Raw genomic sequence first — 26,984 nt, forward strand, 5'->3', positions numbered from 1 at the left:
TTTGACGTGGAAGATGAGAAGGAGAAAATGGGGTGGGGGTTAGCAGTTTTAAAACAAATTGAGTTTTCTCTCGAGACTGCAGGTTTAATTGTCATTTGTTTCTGATCAACTTAAGTGCATATCCATTGTATATCTAATATATCTAGGCTCGTGTAACACAGCAGTAAAACATACTTACAACATATAACAAGAAGAGCACAAACATAATACGTTTATGAGAAAGAAAAATAAAACATTAATATAAATAAAAACTTAAATCTCTTGCTTTCTTATTATTTTAGAATAACTAACCTAATTCAAGTTAATCCTGTTCCCATAACACTGAAGGGTCATGCTTGCACGCACGGGTTAATGTTAGGTTTCCTCCTTCAAATGACGGAATTCGTCACCATCATATGAACGTTTTCTAGATCTAGTAATTAATGTAAGTAAATGAAGAAAAAAAACAATGTTTCTGTATAAAAAAAAAAAGCTGGGGTTTATTGGAGAAATTTATAGACATTTAAAATGTTTTTAACTTTATTAGTTAATCAGTTGCAGCAGTTGTGTTAGTTTCTCCTCGAGGGTCGCCATCCATACGTTAAGCTCATGTTCTCTGTTTCTTTATTTCCTTGTTTGTTTTCTTGTCTGCTGTTTTGTTTTCATTGACATCAATTTTTAATTCCAAAGAAAAATACAAGAAAAAAAAACCCTTTGTGTGGCTGCTTATTTTAAGTACAAGAGGCTGCAGTACACCTGACATCATCATCATTCTGCCAGATATGACTGGTGCCCTGATGAGAGAAAGAAAAGCAAACTAGTCATCAAATGATGCTGACAGCTTCATATTTAGTTGCCCTTGTTAGCTAATTGGTCAGGGACTCAGTAATGAGAAGTGACAAGTATATTACAGGCAGTAGACATTAAAAGTCTCGTGGTGTTACTGCTAAAGAAGTCAAAGAGGCCAGGAGCCCATTGTGAAATAGAGCTACATATCTCCCATGCAATTCTAATGCAACTTCACAACCCAGCACACAGAAGATTTTCTGGGAAACCAGCAGCAAAATCAGTTTTGACACACTGCAGGGAGCCTTTGCAGGACTGCCAGCCACTTTAATCCTCGGTACGTCTCCTGATTCTGCAACTTTTTGACCTGCTTCCTCGAGTAGTGTGCCTGCTAGGAGCTCATCGTGGTAATGTCCTTTGTTAACTGCTCTAACAAAGCAGGTCTCAGCAGCGTACATCTGCTCAATACTCAACTTCAGTCCATAAATTAACATTTTATTTTCAAGCTGCAGTAACTGATTCTGGTATGAAATGGTAACAAGTTAGAATGATAATTGCTTTCTAAAGCATTGATGTGACTGAACTAATCTCATGTTATGTGATATAACAAACAAGTTCGTTGTGGTCAAGAGGATTAGAGGCATTAAGAATCAAATCCTATGGAACAAACCAGGAAATCAAAGTGACCTTCCTTCCTGAGTTGCCTAAAAAAGCTGGACTGACTGTCCACTGGAATCCACCTTTTGCTGAACTTTTCAACCCAACCTCAAACAAAAATATACATTGTTAAGCAATTTAAGAGATTATCCAGCTATATTTAGCTGCACCTAGAGTTAGGTTGTTTGGGTTATTCCACTCTGTTAGTCAATTCAATAATGCCACAATTTCAAAGTTGTCTTTACAAAAGTCCAGTGAGCTTCTTTGTATGTATGAATGTGGAGTTTTAAAGTCATTTATTTACAAAGCTATTTACAAATGCAATAAAAATGTGAAGTAAAGACTGACACACATTTCAGTGGGCATTGGGATATGTTGCATGTTTTATTCTCTGGAAGTAATGGAAATATTAAGAAAATCAGACCACCCCCCACCCCACCCACTGGAATAGACTGCAGCAGCCTAATTGGATGAGGGAAGGAAAATGGATAGATCATCCATTTAGTTTTCTGGAGTCAATAAATATCTCTCATTTCAGAAGAAGTAATAATAATATATATAATAATATAATAATGTCACACTATTAAGGATTGTTAAGGTATTAGTAAGGCATTAGCAAGTGGTAAATTCATCTTTTATATAGCATTACTCCTCCCTAGTTTGCCATTTATAAATATATATTATTATGACTAGGATTATGGTTATGATTATTACTAGCACTGATGTAGTAGCAGTTATAGCTGTAGATGGTGTAAACAGTAAACATTAACAGTAACATTAAACACTTGCTTATACCTTACTAATGCTTAATAAAATGCTACCAAAGTAAAACTACTCCATTACAAACACTGAATTGAAACATAATTATTTTAGTAACAAAATATGGTTACTTAAAATAAACATATTCAAAATTCATATTCTTATGGACTCATATCTGATAAGCTATTTTTTTTTCAAAAGTTTAAAATAAAAGTAGAATATTTCAGCTACATGTAGACGCTACCATATTTGATCCGCTTTATACCATCATTTTATAACCCACGATCGAATTAATCATGAATCAACACCAACTTTCAAGACTGAGGAGGAACGATTGAAAATGTAGAGCAGAGGCGGTGCGTGCGCTTTTTGGCACACGGCGCGCAACCTCTGTGCCAACCCAACGTCAAGGCACATACACGCATACACACAAACAGTCGGTGCGTGCTGGAAGCAGTCCGCTGTAGAAGGGAAGACGGACAAGCCACGCATCTGCATCAGCGAGCGAGGAGGGTGGCGCGGTGGAATTGCCTGCAGGAATTCAGTTGTAAAGTACAAACAGGAGGCAAAAATGCGCTGAGCGAGAGTCTGTCCGGAGCTCAGTTATTAACCAAAGATTACTGCACCGAGTCGTCTGAAGAAAGGAAAAGAAAATCAAACGCTTTGGAGAAGTTGTCATTTCAGAGGATTTCCGTCTAGAGATGAATACCAACGATGCCAAGGAGTATCTCGCGCGGCGGGAAATACCGCAACTATTTGAGGTGAGAGCTGGTGCACGCTTTGAAGAGACAAACTGGGTATGTTTCGCGCTCAGGGAGAGTACACTAATTCATGTTCCATGCATTGCAAGATGCATGACAGAGTCACGGTAAAGATTCTTCCTTTACGTTATCTGACGGTATAGAGGTGCGGATCACGTGGGCTGAAAGCGTATTTCAGGATTAAACAGTAGCTTAAAATAAGAGGGGAAATCATAATTTTACAAACTCCCTCGTATATATATAACTGCTATTGAAGTCTGCTGGGATATTACGTAAATACGAAAGTTACAGATGGTCATAGCTGGTGAAAGAGATACAAAGTCCGATTAAGTTGATTAATTCCTAAGCAGAGACACATATCAGAGCTCACAGGAATATGATAATGAAATATATTCTTTCTCCTGAGGGGATGCTAAATTGGCTCATCCTCTTAATTACACTCATTCCCCTGCTGCAGTCAAGCTAATGTATGCAAGCAATCAGTGCCTGTTTATTTACAGTCAGTTCAAATTACATTGAGCACTGAAGTGGCACATCATCGTCATCATCATCATAACTGCCTTTGCCTTTCATTCCTTACACTGCTGCCCCGTAACAGTGTATTCATTATCAGAAAATGAGCACATCAAATTGTTTTCAGGAAACTTCACAACGTGCTGCTGGTGGGAGATGTTAGTGAGGGTGGAGATGAAATCCCAGAGGAAGGTATTGTTTTGAAAACAGGATCGAGAGGACAAATGTCACACAAACATACGCTTGTGTTTTGGCTGTCGAGTTCGCTTTCATATTCATCACAGTCAGTGCTGCTCGACAATAACACCAAGGTCATCAGGGGTATGTGTGTATTTGTCAGGCTGAGGCCAATTTCATGGACTTCTGGCAAAATGAGATTTTTATTGCTCTGGTGGAGCCGGGCTAAGGCAACCATGCTCTGCAGTTCGAAACTTCCCCTCATTAAGGTGGTGTGTTCGAGCACTGCCACGCTGTTCCACAGCAGCACATCGTAACAAAGCTGCAGCACTGCCACAGTGAACATCCCTTCTCTAAATATTGTATGAAACTATACATCATAATATCTTCCTCCACTGTTTCCTCCAGAGCCTGCTCACAGGTCTGATGTACTACCGGCCCGATGACCCCATTGAATACTTGGAAGGCTGTCTGAAGAAAGCCAGAGAGCTCGGAGGACCAGAAAAGGTGCGGTGGGATACTTTTGTGGGCCAGGAGAAGAAGTCACTTCCTCCTCTCAATGGAGGCCAGTCACGCAGGTCCCTCTTCAGAAATGGTGAGGAGGCAATGAAACAGATTAGAGCTTAAGCAATTAGTTGCTTGGCTGATTTGTTTAAATGCAGCCGTTTGATTTACTTAAATACATTTTTCTCTTGCTTTCGTTGGGTGAAAATTTAACCTACAGGTTTGTAACCACTGTGTGATCAGGCTCTGGGAATGCTCTATTTTATGTCTTTAGTTGACTAAAAGTCTTTGGCAGATTAATTGGCGCTGCGTTTCATCCCATTCTATTTTTGGCAAAGTTTCTTGGCACAATAAAAGATGCCAGCATTTCTACTTTTTGGCTCCTGCCTTCTTTCTAAGAAAGCCGACAGCAGTGCACATCTTTATTTCACACCAATCTGGGTCCCTGCTTGATGAGAAAGGCGTTTTGATGTTTGTGCTGAGCCCAGAAGCTTCACTGTACATATACACTGTTAAAACTGTTACCACTGTCTTGGAACGAGAGATAGGAAAAAACTTTCAGAGCGCAATGAGAGAAGATGCTTTTTATTCCGGCACTTTAGTGCAAACTATAGCCGTACTTCACATAGATTTTAGACACATAGATAAGATCATATACATCCAAACCACATCTACAAAACTGACTAAAATTTTTGGAAGGAAACCTTCCTGCTTCCTGTTCAAAGACAGCGCGCATAGATCAAAACAGTGCTACCAACACACTGTCCTGTGGAATACACGTAGCTAAATATTAGTCTGAGCAGGAATATGAAAAAAAAGTCTCTCCATTCATCAGTTATTGATTCCCAGCAGGAAGTCCCATATATGCAAAACTCTGTTTGAATTTGCAAAGCAAAGTGGAGTTCAGTTACAGCTGTCGTAAGCTAATGACTTCTTCCAGTTCAGCCATTCACCTTTTCTTTGAAGCGCAGCAGGAATGTACACAGCAGGGACCCATGAAAACCAAAACAAATTTCACCCATGCCATGCAGATAACACAGATGTATAGATCTACAGTTCATTAGTTCAAAAACATTTTGTGACGACATTTTATTTTTTTATATTTGACTTCCTCTTCTTGTAATATTGTGGCAAAAGAACCTGGAAACTTTGCCTGCTGCAGTGTTTATCTCCTGGGAACTGTAGGCTAAATCAGGGTTGTTTATTTCTGTTGCCTTTGGCTGATTTTTGAAGCTCAAATTTGACAGCCTCCAAAAATGAAAAAATAAATATAGCTGCAAGGGAAGCCCACACTCATTTATTCTTATCTTGGCATGATTACCTTACTGATATGTTGAAAGTTTTAAGTTGTGGCATGTTAAGTTAAATGAAACTGTTTTAATTTTAACAAGCGGAACTGTTTACATAAAACATCCTCTGGTCTCTTCTGATGCAACGAGTGCATGCATTGTCATGTGTTGTCCTTGCTACTAACTGTATGGTCAATCCAGTTACAGTCACATGAAAACTATAACAGCTCCTGCTTCTGTTGGAGAAACTTGCACTTGTTATTTCTGTCTTTGCTAACTGTGTTATTGTTGTCGAAGCTGTATAATTGATGCTTTCATCACCAGAGACAGCAGGACAATTACCAAACCGAATGTAGCAGCTGTGTTTAAATTCATCACTCTAACTGCTTCATCTCTAATTTACTGTTTGTTGAAACAGACATGATTTATTTGGGGGTTTTCTTCTGAAATGAGAGTCTGAAATAAAGTCACAACTGCACATATAAAAAGACAGTGCAGACTTGTAGCATTGTTTAGCCGAGTATATCAGCAGACACGAATGGTTTGAGAAGTTCATCAACACACAGATAAAAGCCGGCCTGTTTTGCTTATTTAACACTTTCTATGTGTGTATGTGTTTGTCTGTGTGTCACAGTGTTGCCAGACAGCCCCAATTTCCCCTACAGACGGTATGACCGCCTCCCTCCCATCAGCCAGTTCTCCATCGAGAGCGACTCTGACCTGTCGGAGACGGCGGAGCTCATAGAGGAGTACGAGGTGTTCGATCCATCCAGACCACGACCTAAAGTCATCCTCGTCATCGGTAAAGAACCATTACAACAGACAAAAAAAAAATACCCAAAACAAGCAAAGCGCAGTTACTGTAACTATAAATAGCATCCACTCACAAAAGAATGAGGAAACTTTGAGGCAAAATCAGGGTCAGGCTATTTTATATTATTTTCCTAATCTGATGTATTGGATTTCAAGCACTCATCCAGATTCTTTGGTGAATCATGCTTTCCACTAGATAATAAACAGCAATTAAGATGCTTTCTGTTTGTGTGTTAACAGAGGATAACATTGCTGGGACTAGAGCTGCATCCATTTGTACTAAAAGATCAGCAAAATTACAGAGTGGAGGCTTTTATTTGCCCTGCTGATCTAGAAAATAATGGCCTGGACAGGAAACTATGAATCGGGCTTAAACAATTACCAGAGTTTTTCCTGGTATTTAAATACCAGTAAAAACACTGGCAACATGTTTTTCCTGGTATTTAAATATGACTCCACCTCTCTACACTAGTGTCAGCAGGGTAGATCTTATGTCATGTCACTCACTATGTTAGACACTCACGCTCTCCTAATCTGATTTTCCTGAAGTGCCTCCATTAACCTGTCAAATGCATTCATTAATCTTATAAATTAAGTGTGGCAGCTGCACAGTGAGAGTAATGACTGTTTCGGCTAGACTGAAAAAATGTTATTTATGAACTCTTTTTTAACATAGTTTATTAGAGCTTTTTAATTAAGCACAAAAAGCACTCCAGTCTCTGTTAAGAACCTTTTAACGATCCTCCGCCGTAGTATGTTTCGCTCTGGGATTTTCACACCCTGTAGAGTGGACGATAGTTTTTTTGTACTTGCTACACAAAGCTGGTTCCGATCTCTTCTCCGTGAGCACACTGTGGCCTATTTTAAAGGGGAAATAAACAGGGTGACATCAGCTGTCATCTCTGTAGAGGATCATGGGAAAATGTTTTGTCTGTCAGGTTCACGAGAGAGACAGATTGACAGATGCGTGTCATTGAGAGGACTGTGGGAAAGACTGGGTCAAAGATAACAGAATAATCCAATGTAAGATGAGGCATACATTTGCTACACTGGGATCCTTTACAGCTGGCAAGGAATTTCAAATGTTTCAGGCAGCTCAACAAATATCTCCCAAAATAAACTGCTTCTGTGCAGTTTCGCATGTATTTTGTCTGCAAGTTAAAGGTACAGAGGCTATATTTCCCAGGGAGAAAGAAAGATGGTGTGGGATAAATTCACTCTGAGAGATGGAGAAGGATGTAAGAACGAGAGGACAGAAGAGAGATTATTTGATGAGATTATTTTCATTGATAAGGACTTGAGAAACTGGAAATTTAAAGCTCAGGTGATGTTCTATTCTTAAAATAAAATCAGATTTGGATCTTCTGTATGCCTGATGTGCTGTTTTGAAATCATTTGAAAAAAAAAAACTATACAGTTTTGTATAATATAGAGCAGGTTAGTATGCAATACTGTGGCAAAGTTTACCCACTATGTTCGAGCGATGCAAGGTAGACTGTGGTGTTCATGGCCGATGTTAGCGTGCATCAAGAATAGCAGTGGGACAGGAATCCTACTTCAACCCCTGGAGCTGACTGAGAATGCAAAGACACTGCATGCAGAAGAGGGTCGTCAGTCACAAGTTAGGTAGCTTTCTATGCATACCATTTCATCTGCTTCACTTTTCAGACGCCTTTTGCATCAGACCTTTACATGATGAGACAAAATAGTCATAGGATTGAGGATAACCTTCTTCTCTAAATATATTTGTGATTTTGTGCTTATTGCACACATACTGTACACATGGATATTTTGGGCACAGCTTCCATCTTAGCTGAATCTCAGGAGCCTTTTGTTTAAAGCATCCCGAGGCCTTGATTGCTGTAGTCCATTGTGATATAAACCCTACACCACCCAAGAATATTCTAATTATGATAACTAATTATAAGATGAACCCAGATACTGCCTGCCTCTGATGTCAGTGTTGAAGAAGAGATTTGCTGTTTCACTGAAACTCGTTTTCAGAATTTAAATCTAACCACCAGTTTTCACTTATTTTCTTCACTTGGTTGCACACTCTTCATCTTTTTAAAATCATTTCTTAAAGTGGCTTCACCTTTCTTCACTCTGGAATGGCTTTCAGACTTTGGGGCATGCACCATTTCTGTGATAACACTCAAACAGCACTCAGGTTGTCAGGCCTGTAAAATCCAAGTGAAATCTTTTAATGGGCTGAAACCTAACAAATTGTGTATAATGTTTGTCTTGCGGCAATTAAACACATGAATGATAATGATTAGATTTCATTATGGTCATTTTAACTCAAAATGTGTGTTTTACTGAACTGGGATTATTTTATGTGTAAATCCGTGTTGCTCTAAGACAGCATATCCCTCCTCTGCATGTCCGTATCCTGTTAAAACAGTGAAAATGATTATTTGTTATCAAATGTAGGAGGTTCACACATACCTGTTTCAGACACACACACACTCCCTTCTCCCCCTGCACACACATATACCATAACACACAGTCATGGAGAGACACATAGCTCAATCCCAAACACCCTCCCACTTACGTGCAAACACAAGCAGACTCCTGCACACACACAGTCTCACAAACCCTGAGTATCTCTCACTCATACACACACGCGCCTACGCTAGCACGCCCACACGCATAATGTTTCACACCTTCTCGCGCGCACACATGCACACACAACAAAAATTTTCCCAAAACATCAACAGCTCTCCCTTTGTGCCTAGGTGGCCCTGGCAGTGGCAAAGGAACGCAGAGCCTGAAGATTGCCGAGCGCTACGGCTTCCAGTACATGTCTGTGGGCGAGCTGCTGAGAAAGAAGATGATCCACAACGCCACAAGCAACAGAAAGTGGAGCCTGATCGCTAAAATCATCACCAACGGAGAGCTGGCACCACAGGTAGCAGAGACACAGAGAAGGAGAGCGGGTGAAGGGAGGGGGTGACACAGAAAGAATATGAGAAGAGGGATGAATGCCAAGCCTGTCCAATCACTCTCAGGTCATTATCACAGCATGCGTGTAACAAGGGACTAATTAGCAGCATCCATATCACAAGCGTGTTGGAAAGAGGCTTTTCTGTCCGTCTTAGGAGCATCCATCTTTGCAGGATAATTATTGTGCCTGGGAGGAAAATCTATAGAGACCATCCTTTGGCTGTTGGAGGTCCACTTTTTTAATCACTATACAGTGCAACACGTGTTTAACATGAACCCTTTCTGTCCCTGTGCTACAACAAGGTTGTATCTGTTATTGAAAGGCACCCCGCCCTGTTTGGCACATTCATTTGGGATTAAAGTAGATGTAACATTTGTTGTGGTTCATTTCTGTTGCATCAGATTTCCATCTGAACATTTTACAAACTGGCTCAATAACATCAGAGGCTCATTGTTGTAAGGCTGTTTTTTATGCTCTGTAGTTTTGATTAGTAGGCGTTTTTCAAATCTTACTCTGGTCTAGTGATTTGGACACAGAGATTTATTGTATTTCAAAATTCTCTCAAGTATCTCTTAATCATCGAGCCCAAGGTTGTCCATTTTTGGCTTTGCAGTTGTGGAGCTGTTGCAGATTGAACTTGAAAATACCTCTTTTGAGGGGACAGTTCAAAGAATTGGTTATGCTTTGAGGGGTTGTGGTTGTTAAGGTTTGGAAATGGATCTAAGAAGAGTGGAGAGAGTAAACCATTGCAAAATGATAAATAGACAGGTGTTTTAACCACATATGGGTCATCTAACTGTTACCGTTTGAATATTATGGCTGTTTGTTATAACAGCCATAATATTCAAACATATCCAATATGATCTGAAACAGTCAACTTCCATCCACCCACACATCCTTATTCTTAGCCACTAATGCAGCTTAGGGTGCATAAGGGTGCACACCTGCTGCGTTTTGTCAGATTAAATCAAACTCTGGTTCAGTTCCCCCGTTTGTGCAGATGTGATCATGGTATTTACACTCGAGTTCAACCACAGCGAGACTTCTTTGAAGAAACTGGTTTGTTTATGGTGAGAATGTCATCCGACCCACATCCGGCTCAACTACCACGTGTGAGCTTCAAGTTTGAGCTAAACACCGTCTGTTAGCCAAAACCGATCAACTGATTTTGAACGCGGTAAATAAACTGTAGGAGTGAAAATTCCCTTAGAGTCCCACCGGAGCTTGAACCTATTCCAGCTGACAGGCTGATTGGAAAAAGCAGTAACTGCGCCATACAGATAATCAGTCTGAGTTATGTGTCTAAATATATCAAAGGGTGAAAGGTACTAATGGGTCAGAAGCTGTCTCATTCACATTGACAAGACAAGGTTGTGATAATAATTAGAAGTTTATGTAGAAAAGATAAGAGCAAATGATGATGAACATGAGGAGGGTGGAGTGAGAAGTGTTAGTGATGTCACAGACGTGCAGATGTGTGAAAAAGCCATTTGCAGTATTGGTGTTGTCAGTAAAACAGATGGTTTCTAGGATGGAGGGAGAAAGAGAGGCCAGACCTATTTAAACTCAGTTCTGAGGCTTTCACAGGTGTACCCAAATCCCACTAATGGCCCTCCCTGCCTAGAGACTACTGCAGGAGGAGCACCCTGGAGTGTAGAGTAGAAAGTGGAGGGACTATAAGAATCAGCAGAAACAGGGTTTTCATCAGATATTCAGTTTCTTTTTTTTTTACTGCAACACAAAATTGTAAATAAATAATTTCAAAAGCACAAAAATGATGTGGCTTCTAACTCCAAAAGGAGTCAGAAGCCACATCATTTTGCTGCTGCATCAACCACCAAATACATTTTATATTCTGTATCTCATGACAACAAGTGTCATTACATATTTGTATAAAGAGACTTCTTCATCTTATTCTCTGTGAATTGTCACAGTTAAAGACCAAAAAGACCCCGTAATAATAAGATTCAGTTAACCAATCAGTATTAGACTGGTCATCAACAGCAGAGACAGCAGGGTAAAGTTTTACATGGGATCACACCTTAGTAAATAAAATTCCCTAAAGAGAGTCCAGGGCTATTATTAAATATCCTGAAAAAGCTTTAGAACGGTCTTTGAGTTGATAGCATTTCACTGCAGATATGCTGTGAAGAATAAATCCTCCCAGTGATGCAAAGAAGATGTGCAAACCTAAAACCACAAAGAACAAAGAGTGTTCGTCCTTCAGGTTTAATTTCCTGCCAGTACGCAGATTTGAAATGCCACTTCTTTATCTGAAACTGAAATCTCAGATAATATTCTAAGTTATCTACACACAGCATGTCCGTAGAGAATTTTGAATAAAAAATATACAATGTAGTACCATACATACTAATATTTATTTTCCAATGAGTCATTATGTTGCCTTTAGCTAAATTCACTCCTTTTTGTTAACCATAAAGCTGTTGAAAAGGAGCCTTTTTGAAGCAATTACATCATTAAGTAGACTTTAGGTGTTAAAGTGAGGCATGTTTATCCATTAAATTTTCAAGTGTCATTCACCAGCTTCACCTTCTTGTCCAAATATGAGCACTTTTGACTCCAGATAAACAAGACGGTGAAGTGACAATTTCTTGGCTTTAACCTGTAGTTCACAGTTATTGGGTAATGTCCCAGTGATCGCGTTCTCTACCCCTGTTTGTGTATCTGCAGAATCTGCAGGTGAAGGTAAAGCTTTGTGCCAAAGATTTCACTTTTATCAACATTTTTAGTTTAGTTTTCTACAGTTGTACTCATTGATCAGTGTGAAAGTTTACCTTGGTTATCCTTTGGATCTAGTGGAAGCCCAAAAACCTGACCATAATCCCAAAAAGCCGAGTCAGCAGAGAGTAGGTGAGAACAGGGCTTAGTCTAAACAAGCTACATTTGTTTCCTCATAAATCAATTACCTTTAGTGATATAAGCAACTTGTCTTGTGAAGACATGACATGGGATCAGGGTCCGATTAGTGGCAAAACTATTTATATATATAGAACAGACAGAGAACAAATAAAACAAGGATGCACAAACATTGTGGTACTTGTGTGGAAATACTCTGCTTGGGTTTCACTGTTTAACACAAAATGCAGAAGCACACTTTGATAAAGTACTTTTTCAGATGTTGGAGGTCTTACCAGGAAATGCACGCGCTCTCTTGTGGTTTTTAGGCTAGAGGAGTGATACCAGAGTTTGTGCCACGTGTTTTCCTGTATTAACCTCTGGGAAAAATAAGTATGTCACTAATGCTTCTGTGTATTAAGCTTTGGTTAAACATGAATATATTTTCTGTAACGATATAAAAGCAGCTATTAAGAGTTCATCTTTTGCATAAAATGATGAAACTCCCACTTTTCGGATGTACACAATGAAAACACCCAGACGAATGATCTATAAACTGTAATGTACTGGTTATATAGCACACTGAACAATTGTAACACAGACGCGAGCCCCCACCTGCTTAATGACGTACTTCTCAGGTTCTGTTGCGTCATGAATCACCTTCAGGAATCGCCTAGTTCATCATTTATCATCCCTTACTCGCACGTCTGGTAAGACATCGCTTCGCCGTGTCGCCATTCACTACATGTCAGTCCAGCAACCGATGAGATAAACGGCAACGTGGGCCAAACTGCAGACACATTAGATATGATAAAGTGACTTGCGGCTGTTAGGTATTTAATTTCCCACCATAATTAGTTTAGCAAAGCAGATTAGAATTTGGTTTCTTAATGATTCTGCATATAATGAAGGAGGCAAAAACGCTCCTGAGTGTGTAAGAAGGCTGTTATTCAGAAGCTTTAAACAAGAGCCCAGATGACAGTACTGTTTTTGTGCATACTCAAGGACTTCTTACTGATTCACAGCTGGTCTTTAGCGGTGTCTGAGGTCATGTGCATTTTTTCTCCCATTTTATTCCACATGAATTCAAAAGATTTATTAATTATAAATTATAATATTGCTTAAAGAAGAGTTTGGAGTCATTTTGATCATTTATCAGTGAGTCTTAGATTCAAGACGTCATGGAGTTTACTTTGAGAGTTGAGTATAAAGCCTTAGAAATGGAAGAAGTCATATGGCATGGGAGTGCATGGATTTGCTTTCATGAAAAGCAACAGATGAGAAGATGAATACCGCTGTCATGACTGAGAGTTAAACATAAAGCTGGAAGACTTACACTCACATTAACCATGTTTACCACAGACAAACTTTTGGGATACATAAAGTATATTTTTGCGCCTGTGGTCAGAAGGTTACATACACTCATTATAATAATTAGTTTGACAGCACTTTTTGGATTAACCAATACCCAGAACAATGGGAAAGTCCAAGGAGCTGAAGATCAAAGAGAACTATAGATTTACAAAATCTCTTGGAGCAATTTCTAAACGGGTCATCAAACAATTGTACATAAGTACAAGTTATTCAGATGTGTCACCACTTTGCCAAGATCTGGAAGATGACCCAAACTGACCCCTTCAGGTGAAAGGAAACACTTTTTGGGAACAGCCCAGGAACCATCCAAGTCTCAAGCTTTCCATGAACTGAAAACTGCCTTTGATACCAGCATCACTGTCCACGGGGAAGCACCATGAATAGGACATAAATGAATAGGCTGGATCTCAGGAGGATGTATATTGAGGCTGTATTATCGTTCCAAGTGAGAAAAAGAACAGTGCAAAGAAATCATTAAAAGTCCAAAATTACCCTGTCACTCATGGCCATATTGATTGTATGTTAACCTCTCTCATCTATCTTTTCTTAAAAATCTAAACTATTATAAAGGTTCAGTTGTTATTTGTTTCCAGGTCAAATGACTCCATGGGTATTCATCATTTCCAGCTTTCACCTCTGTCCTTTAATATTTGTGGCTTTTTTTTTTTACTCTCCATTGCAAATTTCATTGGTCTCAGTTGAAGCAGCACTCAAATATTGTTCAGTCAACACTCAGTCTGAAAAAACTTAAGTAAATATGAAAACTGTCAATGATCTTCTGCTTTTTGCACTTACTTATTAATTCTGATTTCTGGCATTTTAATCTCAATAAATCAGAAATAACTTGTCTACTAGGAGTACGAGTTCCGAGTGACTTTTATTAGTCGATTTACTGAGCAGAGATCTAAATACTATCTGTGCCTCACAGACACAACATGTCCTTTGGCATTATTGCTTTGATGGCCAACAGTAAATGAAAACTTCCAGCTTTTCCCACTGGACATTTGTTCTGTTAAATGTCATCTTTCAGCATGCAGGGTTAAAGGTTATATTTTAAATCAGATTACAGCCTTTTGCAAAACCAAACAAAGTAGTTTTCAGTGCACACATGGAGCACATAGCACGACCTTTTGGCTGAGAAACTTGTTCCTAACACCGTTGTCACTCTTCCAACTTATAAATACAGATTTTATTGCATGTTAAGTATTACTGCTTCCAAAGAGTGGCAGTATTTGATGTCCAGAAATCAGAAATGATTGGGTTTACCCACATTAAGATTCCTGCATGTACCATTTATAGCTAATTCTCCCCCAAAGGTAAAGAGTATGTAATTAGTTTGTTTGTCTGCGTAGCTCTTTGCTTCTTAGCAGTCTAGCATCCGGTTTTCGTGATATCATTTTCAAATTTTGTGTGATGGTAGATAACAGAAATAGGTCGAGCTGATTTCATTTTGGTGAAAATCAGGTCAAGGTCAAACCAATGTGAGACACAGTAAAAACTTTATATTACACACAGACTTCTATTTCTATTTATTTCTATTTTTTTTATATAACACTTTTAATTACAACAGTGGCGTTGACCAAAGTGCTGTACAAACATACAAATTACACAATAAAATAACACACAATAAAATAGCAATATCAATTAACATCAATGCCAAATAGCTAATAACAAATAAATAACTAAATAGCTCTCGTGCAGTATTAAAAGCCAGTGAGTAGAAATGTGTTTTAAGACACACAGGGACAGAGAGGCAGGGTGTACCAGGGTGTACCCTGCCTCTCGCCCTTTGACAGCTGGGATAGGCTCCAGCGGCCCCCGCGACCCTGAAAAGGATAAGCGGAAGCGAATGGATGGATGGATGGATTTAAAAAGCTTGAGGGTAGGAGCCTGTCTAATGTGGAGAGGCAAATCATTAAACATTTTAGGCGCCACGACCGCAAATGCATGATCACCTCTAAGAACCAGCCTCGACCTTGGTGTGGCCAAGAATCTTGACCTCCACTGTTAATGACCAAGGTCAAAGTTGACCTAGAGAAAAATTCAATAAATAATATAGGCATGGAGAGGGCTGTACAACGCAATTTTTATTTTTTCAATACCACACCCAATGATGTCACAATGATGCAACAACATGCTGACATCAGCATGCTGACATCAGCATGTTGCAATAAAAACATCATAAAATATGAAAGTTTTAGTGTAGGCCTTGCCGTCTGGGGGAGTTGCGCTCTCTGAGTGCTCGTGTTTTGGTATAAAATGGTAGATTCAGGTGAGTTCACAAAATCACAGGTTGTTCATTAAAAGTATTTCTCTACCAAACTGCTGAAAGAACCACCGTATGGCTTCACTGTCTTGGAGCCATATGTCATTGGACTATAAAATATTGTCACCATTTTAAGAGAGACTGAGTAGAATTCAGGGGTATTTTAGTTTACTTTAGTTCTTTCTTCAAAGAAGGAATTATCTGTAATATTGGTTATAGTAGATCATTCCTTAAATGCACAATAATAATGATCAATTCACTTTGCTGTTGTACATCAACAGATGCAATGGACATCCATCTGTATAGAGGACTTTATAATTGTTTTTCTTTTATCCTGTTCCCCAATAATGTTCTTCCAGCTTTAATGTTTCAGGAGCTATTTCTGTGCTGCAGTGCATTGTGGTAAAAGAATCTCCTAAAGTTAGACGAGCTAAAATGGTTTGTTTCACAAAGTGGCTGCACCAAGGGACTGCACCAAAAGCCAGTACAAGATTAATGATGATTAATTTGAACTGTGAAACATGCACAGCTACTCCAGTCACATCCAAGAATGAAAATATGGGGCTGGAAATGAGAATAATAGGTCCACTTTAAACTAGTTAGAAATCACTCTCCATTAGCTACACGGTGCACTGTGATGAATGCATGCACTAGTTCCACCAAAAATAGACAAACGAGGTGTCTCTTACCATGTAATTGACATGTTGGAAACACTATAATAAAATGCGTGACATTTGATGGATGTGGAAATTCTAATCATGCAACACCAGATCTGTTAGTGAGCACGGAATGAGAAACATTTATTTGAAATCTCAGTCTATTCTGCACTATTTAGAAAGCTACTCAGAGTCTGCCGTGTATATTGCAAATAACAAATGGCTGAACAGAAGTAATTTTGCATACGGAGTCTGTGCAGCTGCAGGTGAGTTGTTTGATGCTTCGCGTTCCTGTGAGAGCTCTGCTGCGAGACGTGCAGCGGCTCAGAGGGCTTTTCTTAGATCAGATTCTCTGAGTTAGTCTTACAAGCATACATTAATCTGGTTTATGGAATCTAGATTAGGTTTATCTCTGCGCTGTCTGTCAGGCTGCCGCTCACACTCTGCAGTCGGAGGGAAATTAAATGTCTGTGTTGTTCATGTTATTTTTAGTTCTGAGCATTGCTCATGTATCTCTGTCGTATCATGTGGTGCATTCTGCCTGGAGAAATACGTTCAAACATGTTGACCTCCTCCAGCCAAGAGGAAGCAAGTGATGCTAAAAGATGCTGGCACGCTCTGACCTCAGGACCTCTCAACAGAGTCATTCAGCTGCATTCAGAAATAATAAACAACAGCTGGATGAACAGATGAATGATATAGTGGATTTTTCATTCACCGTATTTATGGCTCCAAATCAGATACCCTTCATTATTTGTCAGATTTACAGTGCTACACAAGAAACTGCAAAAGCCATTGATAAAATTAATCTTTTTATCTCTGAATTATAATCACAACCGTAAATTGTATAACTCTGTAATTGCAATGTCTTTCTCTTCACTGAGAAAACGGCCCCCACTATTTGGCATCTCAGATGTGAGTGTAGTTAAATATGCTTTTGGACACCAAGACAGTGGCTAATTACTCAGTTTATTGATTAAAAATCTAATGAGCTCCCTGCACCAAGTGATGAAAATTATGAATCATGTTGCTTTTGATGATTTGCAGGAGACGACAATAACTGAGATAAAGCAGAAGATTATGAAGATCCCGGATGCTAACGGTATCGTCATAGATGGGTTCCCTCGGGACGTCGGACAGGCCCTGTCCTTTGAGGACCAGGTGAGTCTCATTTATCCTCTAATGCACGAATGTCCAAATTATTTTACATTGTGGGCCAGACCAGTAAAACTCCTCTTACTATCAGTGTAATTAGGCTTAACTACACATTTAATCCCTGAGTTATTTTTACATAAGAAAAAGAAAGAGCAATTTCAGCAGTGCATCTTTTTTTCTTCATGATAAAGAAATGCTGCTGCAGTAACTGAATAATTCTGTCAGCATGACTCTTTTGGCTAAAGCTGTTAGAAATACATGTGTAAATTTAAAGAAAAGGTTCTGTTGACTTAATGCAGAGGCTGTTCTTCACATTTTCCAAAGGCGTCCAGTGGGCCAGCTTGGAGTCTTTGCCAAGCGAATTCTGGCCCTTGAGCCTTATGTTTGACACCCTTTTCTATTGCTTTGTTCATCCTGGGCTCAGATGCTGTTTTCATGTTTATAACTTAAGTCATTTTACATAAATCTTAATTTTGCAGCCTTTAGGCTTAAACTATCTGTCACATCTAATCTGCAAACATAAAGAGTATTTTCTGTGTTTGGAGATTTGCTAAACAATTTTATATTTCTTTGAGTTATGAAAATTGCTTTCATGTTTCATTGACTCTATATATAAAAGAGTCACTTTGTCTCATGTGCAGTACACAACAACCCTTTCATACCTGCTGTGTTTAATCGCACAAGGGGCATTTTATCTTTATACTGTGTGCGAACTGTGTAAGTTATCGGCTAATGACAGCAAGCTTGGTTGGCAAGCTGTATCCACAGACTTTCTGGCAGACGCCTTCTCATTAGCACTAAGCAACAGACTGAAAAATATTAGAATACCATACACCAAAACTAGAGCACAAACTTCTTGAGGGTCTGTTAGTGGGGGTGGGTAACATAGCCTCAAAATGATATAATATTTGAGCAATACAGGAAAGGAAATACTGAAAAATGTTTTATTAATGATTGCAGCTTGCAGTCAGCAGCATTTATAAGTATAAGTGAACGAAGGGCATTTTCCATCCTTCTTTTCTAATGAGCTACAGTCACTGATGACACGCTTCCTAATTTGAAGTGCAAGTCTATTGAAACAAGATGCCAGCAGCCGCAGTTGCGTTGTTATAAAGCAGGAGTAGTGACACAGCGGCACACCATGGGTCAAATGTAGCTCATAAGTAGCTCGGTGTTATTTTCCCCAAATATATTAAAATAAAGGATCGAATAGCATGGATTTTTTTATTCATTTATTTGCCCCAGTGGGGAAATTTGATTGCACTTCATATGACATTTGTATGCATTAACATAAGACAAAATGTTGCCTACAATATACAGAGATTTTCACTCCCGATTGGGCAACCTATGTATTGCTCATGTTCAGCCGTTTGATGGTTCGAGCAGTAAAAGACAGTTTTGGCCAGTTTATTTGTGAACAAGGGGTGAAAACTGTGCTTCCGTTTAACAGCTTAAGTAATTCAACCCTGTATCTCGTGACATGATAAAATAGAAAAATATTTTCCACCTGGGATGTTTTATCTTGGGTCGAGCTTTTTAACCAGTTTCTTAAAGTCCTGCTTTTCTTGCTCTTATACGTGTCCGTGGTCGCCCTTCTGGTGTGCACACTAGCGAACGTAAAAGCATGCTGCAATATCACATTGTTATATCACATAAAAATGTATACTGGTATTAATACAGAATAAATAATGGTTAAGAACACATTAGTTCAGTTTATTTGTCACATATTTGCATTAATCTTACTGTGAAACAAACCAACACTATAAACTCATTCGAGAGAGTCAGTTCAGTGATGCAAATTAGGTAAAGTGAAAAAACTCTAAGCCTTAACCCTTTATCGCCCAAGTATTACACAGGGTGCCTGGGTGTATTTTCTAATTTTGACTAATTAAAATTACAAAATAATAATAATTCTCATCTTTCACGAACCATTTAGATTTTTACCTCTGGGCTAAAATGGCTGAGGAGTTACAGCAATGTGAAGTGCACATGGTAAAACAGGTCAAGCAGCAGTATCTTGTGAATGCTTTGTGCTGCTGTGATACATCAAATATCCCCATAAAGTTTGATTAGATTAGATACAAAGATTAAAACTGTTTCTTGCACCAGTTTGTAAAACATTTATTTCATATGTAAAGTTTAAAAAAAAAAAAATATTATTAAATTACTCAATTTTAATGAAAGCATCAAGTGGTCATTTGAGGAACTGCAGTGTTTGGTTCTTCCTCAGCGGTGTTGTGATTAGTGCCTGTAATCAAATGACACATTTTTTTATTAAATAACTAATTACAATTACATCTGTTTGGTAATTTAACTGCGCACATCACCATTGCTATTTTATTGTCTTGATTCTAGTTCATCTCCAGCACTAAAAGAGCTGAGCGTATCATGGCTTAGTGGTTTGAGTAAATCTACGTCAGTTTGATATGCTAAATATCAGGAGCTACACAGCGACAACAGGCCATTATGAGGGTTTTTAAGACTTAAATATTTAAGTTGTCGCATCCAAATTAGCATTCTTCCAATTGCCTTTGATTAAAGTTTATTTTTGCAACTATTTTGCATTAGAAAGCTGCATATGACAAAAGTCAAACTGAAATGCTCTTCAGGTTTCGATGACAGTTATTGTTCGTATTTCATAATTTGTTAAAAGTGGATAAGTGGATGCTTCTGGTAACAACTTTAATGGTGCATTGACGTCATTGGTGTGGGAATTTAATGTTGAGGCACAGACTCTTTTCGGGCTCTTTTCATTAAACTCTAATATGGCAGAAATATCTAAGTTAGCAGGTAAATTGTTCACTAAGAATATTATGACTGGGTCCTTTACAGGAGTGCAATTTACTTATTTTGCTGCAATCTAAGGCAAATTGTTGGGTCTGTGTTTCCACAAGCCCCGCTAATTCTAGAGACTTATTCATCATGAAGAAAACAAGACAGTCGATCGATCATTTGCGCAAGGGAGTCCTCGTCTGTGTCCACCACGAAAATGACCCCGACGACGGCCTCCTCTCGCTGCCTTTTATTGAGAGACAGTTCACACAAAACACATCACAGCAAAGCAACGCCCACATGGTTCTAAGACAAGGCATTGTATGTATATGTGTGAACTTCTGTAAGAATGTGTGTGTGTGTGTGTGTTGTGTGTGTTATGTGAGTGTGCGTGTGTGTGTGTAAGAATGTGTGTGTGTTACCTCCTGCTGACCAAAGGGTCATAAAAGCAGGGAGCTTACATCAAAAAGCACAAGGATGTATCTGTAATAAAAGACTACAGCCCCCCACCCAGAACCTGGAGAATCTGGGGAGGGGGACAGTAAAATTCCTTTCATCCCACAGTTAAACAATGTAGAGATGGATGGTAAGCATAGAAATGACAACATTTAACAATTTACTCTAAGACAAATTAAGGGTTTTTTAAGTTGAATTTTTCTTATGTTTTGCTTTTTTTTTTACCCTGAAGCCTGCAAACACTGAAAGATGTTTGATGTCATCTGTTCTTTTACTACATTCCCATCATTATTTTTCATTTATGGTGTTGTAGTACTTGTTGAGCTGATGGCAAATGCTGTAGTCTGATTATTGCACTCCATGTGATAGAATTATGGGAGGCTAGTTGGCATTAGTTATTTTTCTCAGGTCCAGTTTATTGGTGCTTCCTTTTCCTGCCTTTCTGCCTCTCTCCAGTTTTATGAAATTCTTGCTGAGAGGCAGAGTTCAATGTTAAAGAGATCAGTTTTTAAAGGTACTGATTGAACTAATTTGTGTAATTTTTATTTTCTCTTTGATTATTAAAACAGTAAAAAAAAAAAATCATTCAAAATACAACCAGTCAGTGTGTCTACAGAGTCTGCCTTTTTGCTTGTCCCCCACCTAGTGTTTGATATTTGACATTATCACAGACCTCAAGTTCACACCAGGCCCTATCAAGCTTCTGATCAGCTATTTACCATTTTGCTGTCCTGCCACTGTTCAATGTTCTTCAAATGAACAGGTAACAGCTCACTGAGCAGGAACTCTGAAGACGTTCTGACTGGCAGACTGGTTCATGGTCTCTGCATTATCAAGCATCTGACCAAAGTAGGAAGTTGATGATGTTTTTTTTGGCTTTATCTTCTAGAAACTGCAGTACTTAAAGAAGGAATTTTTATGGGAAGTCACAAAATGCTTTGAAAAGCCATTCATCCATCTTCTTCCACTTATCCAATTCTGGCGCTGGAGTCTATCCCAGGGTGAGACAGGGTATATACCCTACAGAGGTTACCAGTTTATTGCAAACACATAGAGACAGACAACCATTCATAATCACATTCACACCTACATCCAACTTACAATAATCAACTAACCTGACCCTACGCTCTCTAAACTGCATCCAAAGTACCCGGAGAGAACCCACACACACACAGGGAGACACCAGACTGAATTCGAACCCAGAACCTTCTTGCTTGTGAGGCTTACAGCCACACCACCATGCTGTTCCCTTTTTGAAAACATCAGGTTTGATATGAAGATGATAAATAGTACAAATATTCTGGAAACACGGACGCTGGGATACAGCTTGTGTATGCTTTTTTTTCCTCTGAGCTTCTAAAGGAAAGTCCGGCTCTACAGCTGAGTGGCCAATTGTGTGTCACAAAACAGTCGATTGCTTTTAGTGGGACTAATGCTCTCAATCACTATTAAACTCACTTAAGATTTATCAGCTTTTTAATAAGCGCTGAGTGACTTTTAGAGCCGTTTAGGGCCTTTTGAGGTCAGTAGAAGATAATCCTGACCTTGTAATGTCAGCAATTTTAGCTGCATTACAGGGAACAAGACGGAAGGACAGCAGACTTTCAAGTCCTACTTGGAAAGGATTAACATTTCAAGAAGACATTTTACAAAAAAAGAATGATTAAAGTCTCACCTTGTCACCACCAAGTCAGTATATCACACAAGAATATGTTAATTTTGTTCATTTATTTTATTACTTTGTTGGGCCATAAAACATGAGAAAAACACCAAACACAAGTTCCTGCAGCTTCATGTCACATTCTATTATTATTCTGTTTCAGATCGATGATGGTTCAGCTGGACTCTGAATGCAATACTTATTGTGAACTTTGGTTTATGTAGATTGATTCGGAACAGGCAAGACCAGATTTGCAATTCCTGCTCATTTATTTTACAGTATTATTACAAACAGATTGCATATAATTGCCAGCTTGACCCCATTCAGTAGGAAACTGACTAATGATAGACTGATTTCAACTTAATGCCGTTTTATTGCTGTGTTGATGCATGATGCAAGTTATGTGAGCAACAGATCAATAAGTTGACCTTGAAGTCCTTGGTGGATGTAAGGCAAATTTTAATGGATTGTTAGCATGACCCCGCTCTACTCATCTTCAAAGTTTTATCAGAATTACTTTAAAACTTTTCAAGCTATCGTGTCAACAGTTACACACACCCACACATGCAAACACTACCAAAAACATTACCTCCTTCTCAAAGGTTATGTTTTTATTGGATGTACCATGAAGATACTCAATGCACCTGAACACCACTTTTAATTAAAAAAAACTTTTTGGCCTTTCTATCAAACATTTTACCGCAAATTTAATACATAAGGCAACCTTTTTTTTTTCTTGTTGGTGCTGGAAATATTTTTTGACAATTTATGGAAAAACTGTGAGGTCTGAACAATTCTCACAGTGTGATTTGTTATTTGTCCAGCAACAACTCTGCTGTACCTTTGGACATAAGATTGCACCAAAAGGTGTTTCACCAGGTTTGATGATCAGTGCAGCAGCAAGTGCCTCAATCAATGACAGTATGTGCTGTCGGTGTGTCACGTAAGGAAGCTGTGATGCAGCCTGTGAATATTCTGTAACTATCAAACAGCGTTGGTACTCTCTACAAAACTGCAGCTCCACTGTGGCACAGAATGGTTGATTAAATTTGTGTTTTTTGGGCTCCTGCAGGGAAAACCAGATGGGACTCTTTTGAAAGCGCCACTTACTGAAAGATAGTGTGGAGCTTTATCTCGTCATCTTTCCAGTCAACACATCCAAATGGCTTGTCATTGTAGACAGCCACAGCCAGTCATGTGGCTCTACAGAGGCTGTTCTCTTCAGTTAGGGTAACAAATGGTCCAAAAGACCATTTCTGTCTCTGGAACTATGTTTTCCTATTGCCTTTTTTTGTATGCAGACACGCAAGGAAACGTGCTTCATACACACTGAAATATGCAAAATTGTATTTACATGTACAGTGAAATAAACAGGCAAATGCATAAAATTGCAAAGAGGTCAAAGCATGAAAGTGCATGAACGCACATGGTTGTGACACACAACAAATGTGCATTAGCACATGAGTGCATGCAAAAAGATATAACCTATAAATACAGAAGAAAGAGATAACCATACTTAATATATGAAAACATGCTTACATGAAGTCGAGCACAAACCAAAACAGTTTTTATTTTGTCATCCCAGACGTCACCGTTTCTGTTTTCAGTTGCATGGCATTAGTCACAGTGTGCTACCAACTCAGTTAAAAACAAGTTTAACACGATCACTGTCACTCTGAGTGTCAAACCTACAGACAATTAGCAGTTCAAGCTGCCGCTCTCCTCGGCTTCAGAATGAGAATCGTCTTTGTTTAGCTGCCTCTGGTCCCACGCTTGGGCTGCACTGTATTATTTGTTGAGCTGACACAGACTTGTGAATCTTGTGAAACATCTAATAAAAAGCATTTCATTTAAAAGATAATACTGAACTTGTATTCACCAAACACACCCTGACATGACTCAAGCAAGTCTGATCATGTCTCTGGAAGTATAAATAAGCAGCTTTCTATTGTTAAATCAACTTACAGGTAAACGGATATGATATATCAATGCTGAGTTTACTACCCGAGCTTCACACTCAGTTATAAAACTACCTCATAGTCAGCAAATTTGAATAAAAACCATGATATAAAAGACTATGAAGTATATGAACAGACTAGTTAATTATACCACTGAGTACTCTAATTTTTCTGTACTGTCTTTGGTTTATTTGGGAAACTTACTGTAGTTTAGTTATACATGATGTTATGATACTTTAAAATAGCTCATTAGGAATTAGTTAGAAAATGCTCTGTATATATATCTATATACGAATCATCACTGCTTACATATATACTAATCTTCAACTGTGTATTTTTGCTACTCATCAGCGATAAATGATTAGGTCGGCCATGGCGCTCTTTAAATTCCTTAGTAACGACTGTAATATAAGAAGTGATCCACAGCTTTTTCTTTCTGCAGCCAGCTGTGCAGAAAGTATCGTAGAAGCATCTTAGATGCTTTAAATATGCACCAGTCAGCCACAACTTTGAAATTGTCCTGGGCGACGCATGGAGACAGGACCTGGGTAGCGGCTAAATCAGATTGGGATCTGGCAAGTTTCAAGGCTGTGTCAAAGCTTTGAGCTCTTTGTGGATTTCTGCACTGTCTCAAGATGTATTTCCCCACTGGGGGAGACTGTGGAGTGAGGAACTCGTCTGGGGTATACGGTATGTGAAAGTAAATTTCAAACAAATGCCAGAACCCAAGGTTTCTCAGCAGAGCGTTGTAATGAGATAGTGTTATTCATTGCACTATTTTATATTACTTTAATTTCGTTCAGGTCACAGATTAACATACAATTTAGTTTTGTTTTATATATTTAACTTTAACCTGAAAGTCCCTTAAGATCTTTTTTTTTTTTTTATCACAAGAGAACAACATTTCCACAGTTATAATAAGATGATTTTCCAAGTATGCCAGATTTATTGAACAACAAGCATTCAGGCATTGTGAGGGGTTTCTGTGGGCCCATCACAGTAACCACTGTGGATATGTAACCCACTCGAATGTCTTTGTTATATCCTCTTGCCACTCTGGTTTTTGTACCCTCTCTCCCTGTTGTTGGGAAGAGGCCAAGTTTGGGTGTAATAATAGCTCATAATGAAGTTGCTGTCGTCTCCCCGGTCCGCTGCGCCTGACAGCAGATTCCACTCAGTACGTGCTCCCTGTCTGAAAGCTGCCTGAGGAAACAAAACACATAAACAAGAGGATACATGTGGCTGGCTCGTGTAGAGAATCAGTGCTAACCAGGCAACACCCACCCAATACTCCTCCCTTCTTTGATACACCTCAAAGCTGAGCTATAAGTGTGTTTCCAGCTGTTCCAAACATGGAGCAGATCACATCTGCTAATGTGTAAACAATTCAATAAACTCACAGTCACTGGCTAACTCATCTATGTTGCCACACATTTGTGTGTTAATAGGCATTTTCACATTCACGGCCCGGAAGTCGTATAAATCACCGCTTTTCATAAGCAGCAGTCTCTGAAATTCAGTTAAGCTGATTCAATTTTTTTTATTGTCAGAATGTTATTTAAGTGTCATTTAAAATAGCTTACAGCGGTTTGTAAAGGGGCACTGCTGTTAGATCAGGACTAGAGAAAGTCTACTGGATGTTACATAAGGTAGATATCCATGCAGCTTTGTTTATAAGTGTGTCTTAGCAACCGCTCAGAAACAGTTCATAAAGTCATTAATGATTGGATGTGAGCTGATGACCACCTAGATATTAATGCAAGCATGCGGCAGGCCTGGGGTATACAATAACCAGTATTTGTTTTAAGGCTTGAAGCTTTTATTGTTATGATCAGCGACCAGACTACAAGCCAATTCAATTAACTTCTCAACTGCATTTAAGGTGTTTCTATTTTTCTTAAAGATTTAAATATAGCTGATTGTACTACAAGGCTGCCCAAGAATTCTATAGTCCACTTTTCAAGAGTAAAATTTCTTAGTATTTCATTTGAATCCTATTTAACACTTATTAGCAGGTGTCTATTAGTGCAGTGGATCTGTATGGTCTATGGATGGACTCCACCCACTTGTCTAAATCTAGTCTCTTCTTGCCAGTAGGGATGTTTCACTAGCAAGAACCCCAACCCAAAATATGAATGATACTCATTTATTGATGAGCTACAGGAGAGGGTAAAGTATGGCAGAGGTCTAACTGAAAATCTGTAGTGGCTCCCAGCCTGGCAAATTTCCCAATATGTCTCAGAGAGGCTGACAAAAAGGGGGAAAGTGAAGGAAGGGTGAGGCATACAAATGAGAACAAATGGGTTTGTGGTGCAATGAGTTTACAGGAATTAATGTTTGAGGTTTGGTGCACTCTGGTTTGTTTCCCCTTGACTCTAAAGAGAATGATAGTCTATAAAATGAACCAATGTTATTTAGTTAGATCATAGATCAACAAGCTGACAGACTGAATAGACGCCTCTTTGCAACCAGAGGAGTCACCGCCTTCTGAATTAAAAAGAATGCAGGTTTACGGCACTTCTGACTTCACTTTTCAGACATGGAACCTTTTTATGTTAAACAATGAATCATATTTCCTCGAAGGTGTTCCTTTAGGTCTACCCTTCTGTGGACTGTTTATGGGATCAACTCGAGGATGTCATTTTT

At 38.8% G+C, this 26,984-nt stretch overlaps 1 protein-coding gene across 1 annotated transcript in view; it reads left to right on the forward strand.

Annotated features, from left to right (window-relative positions):
- Window positions 1–2,545: 2,545 nt before the first annotated feature.
- ak5 (adenylate kinase 5) overlaps window positions 2,546–26,984 on the forward strand; it is a 105,248-nt gene continuing 80,809 nt past the window's right edge. The window contains exons 1-5 of the mRNA XM_086271124.1: window positions 2,546–2,942; window positions 4,041–4,227; window positions 6,060–6,227; window positions 8,977–9,149; window positions 17,385–17,498. Of these exons, the coding sequence (XP_086127250.1) occupies window positions 2,883–2,942; window positions 4,041–4,227; window positions 6,060–6,227; window positions 8,977–9,149; window positions 17,385–17,498 (702 nt within the window). The 5' untranslated portion in view covers window positions 2,546–2,882. The remainder of the gene's footprint in view (window positions 2,943–4,040; window positions 4,228–6,059; window positions 6,228–8,976; window positions 9,150–17,384; window positions 17,499–26,984) is intronic.

The sequence above is a fragment of the Aulonocara sp. 'chitande type north' Nkhata Bay genome, linkage group LG18, assembly GCF_057382095.1.
Source record: "Aulonocara sp. 'chitande type north' Nkhata Bay isolate Kocher_YH1m ecotype deep benthic linkage group LG18, A_spYH_male_GT1.1, whole genome shotgun sequence".
NCBI classification, from domain to species: Eukaryota; Metazoa; Chordata; class Actinopteri; order Cichliformes; family Cichlidae; genus Aulonocara; species Aulonocara sp. 'chitande type north' Nkhata Bay.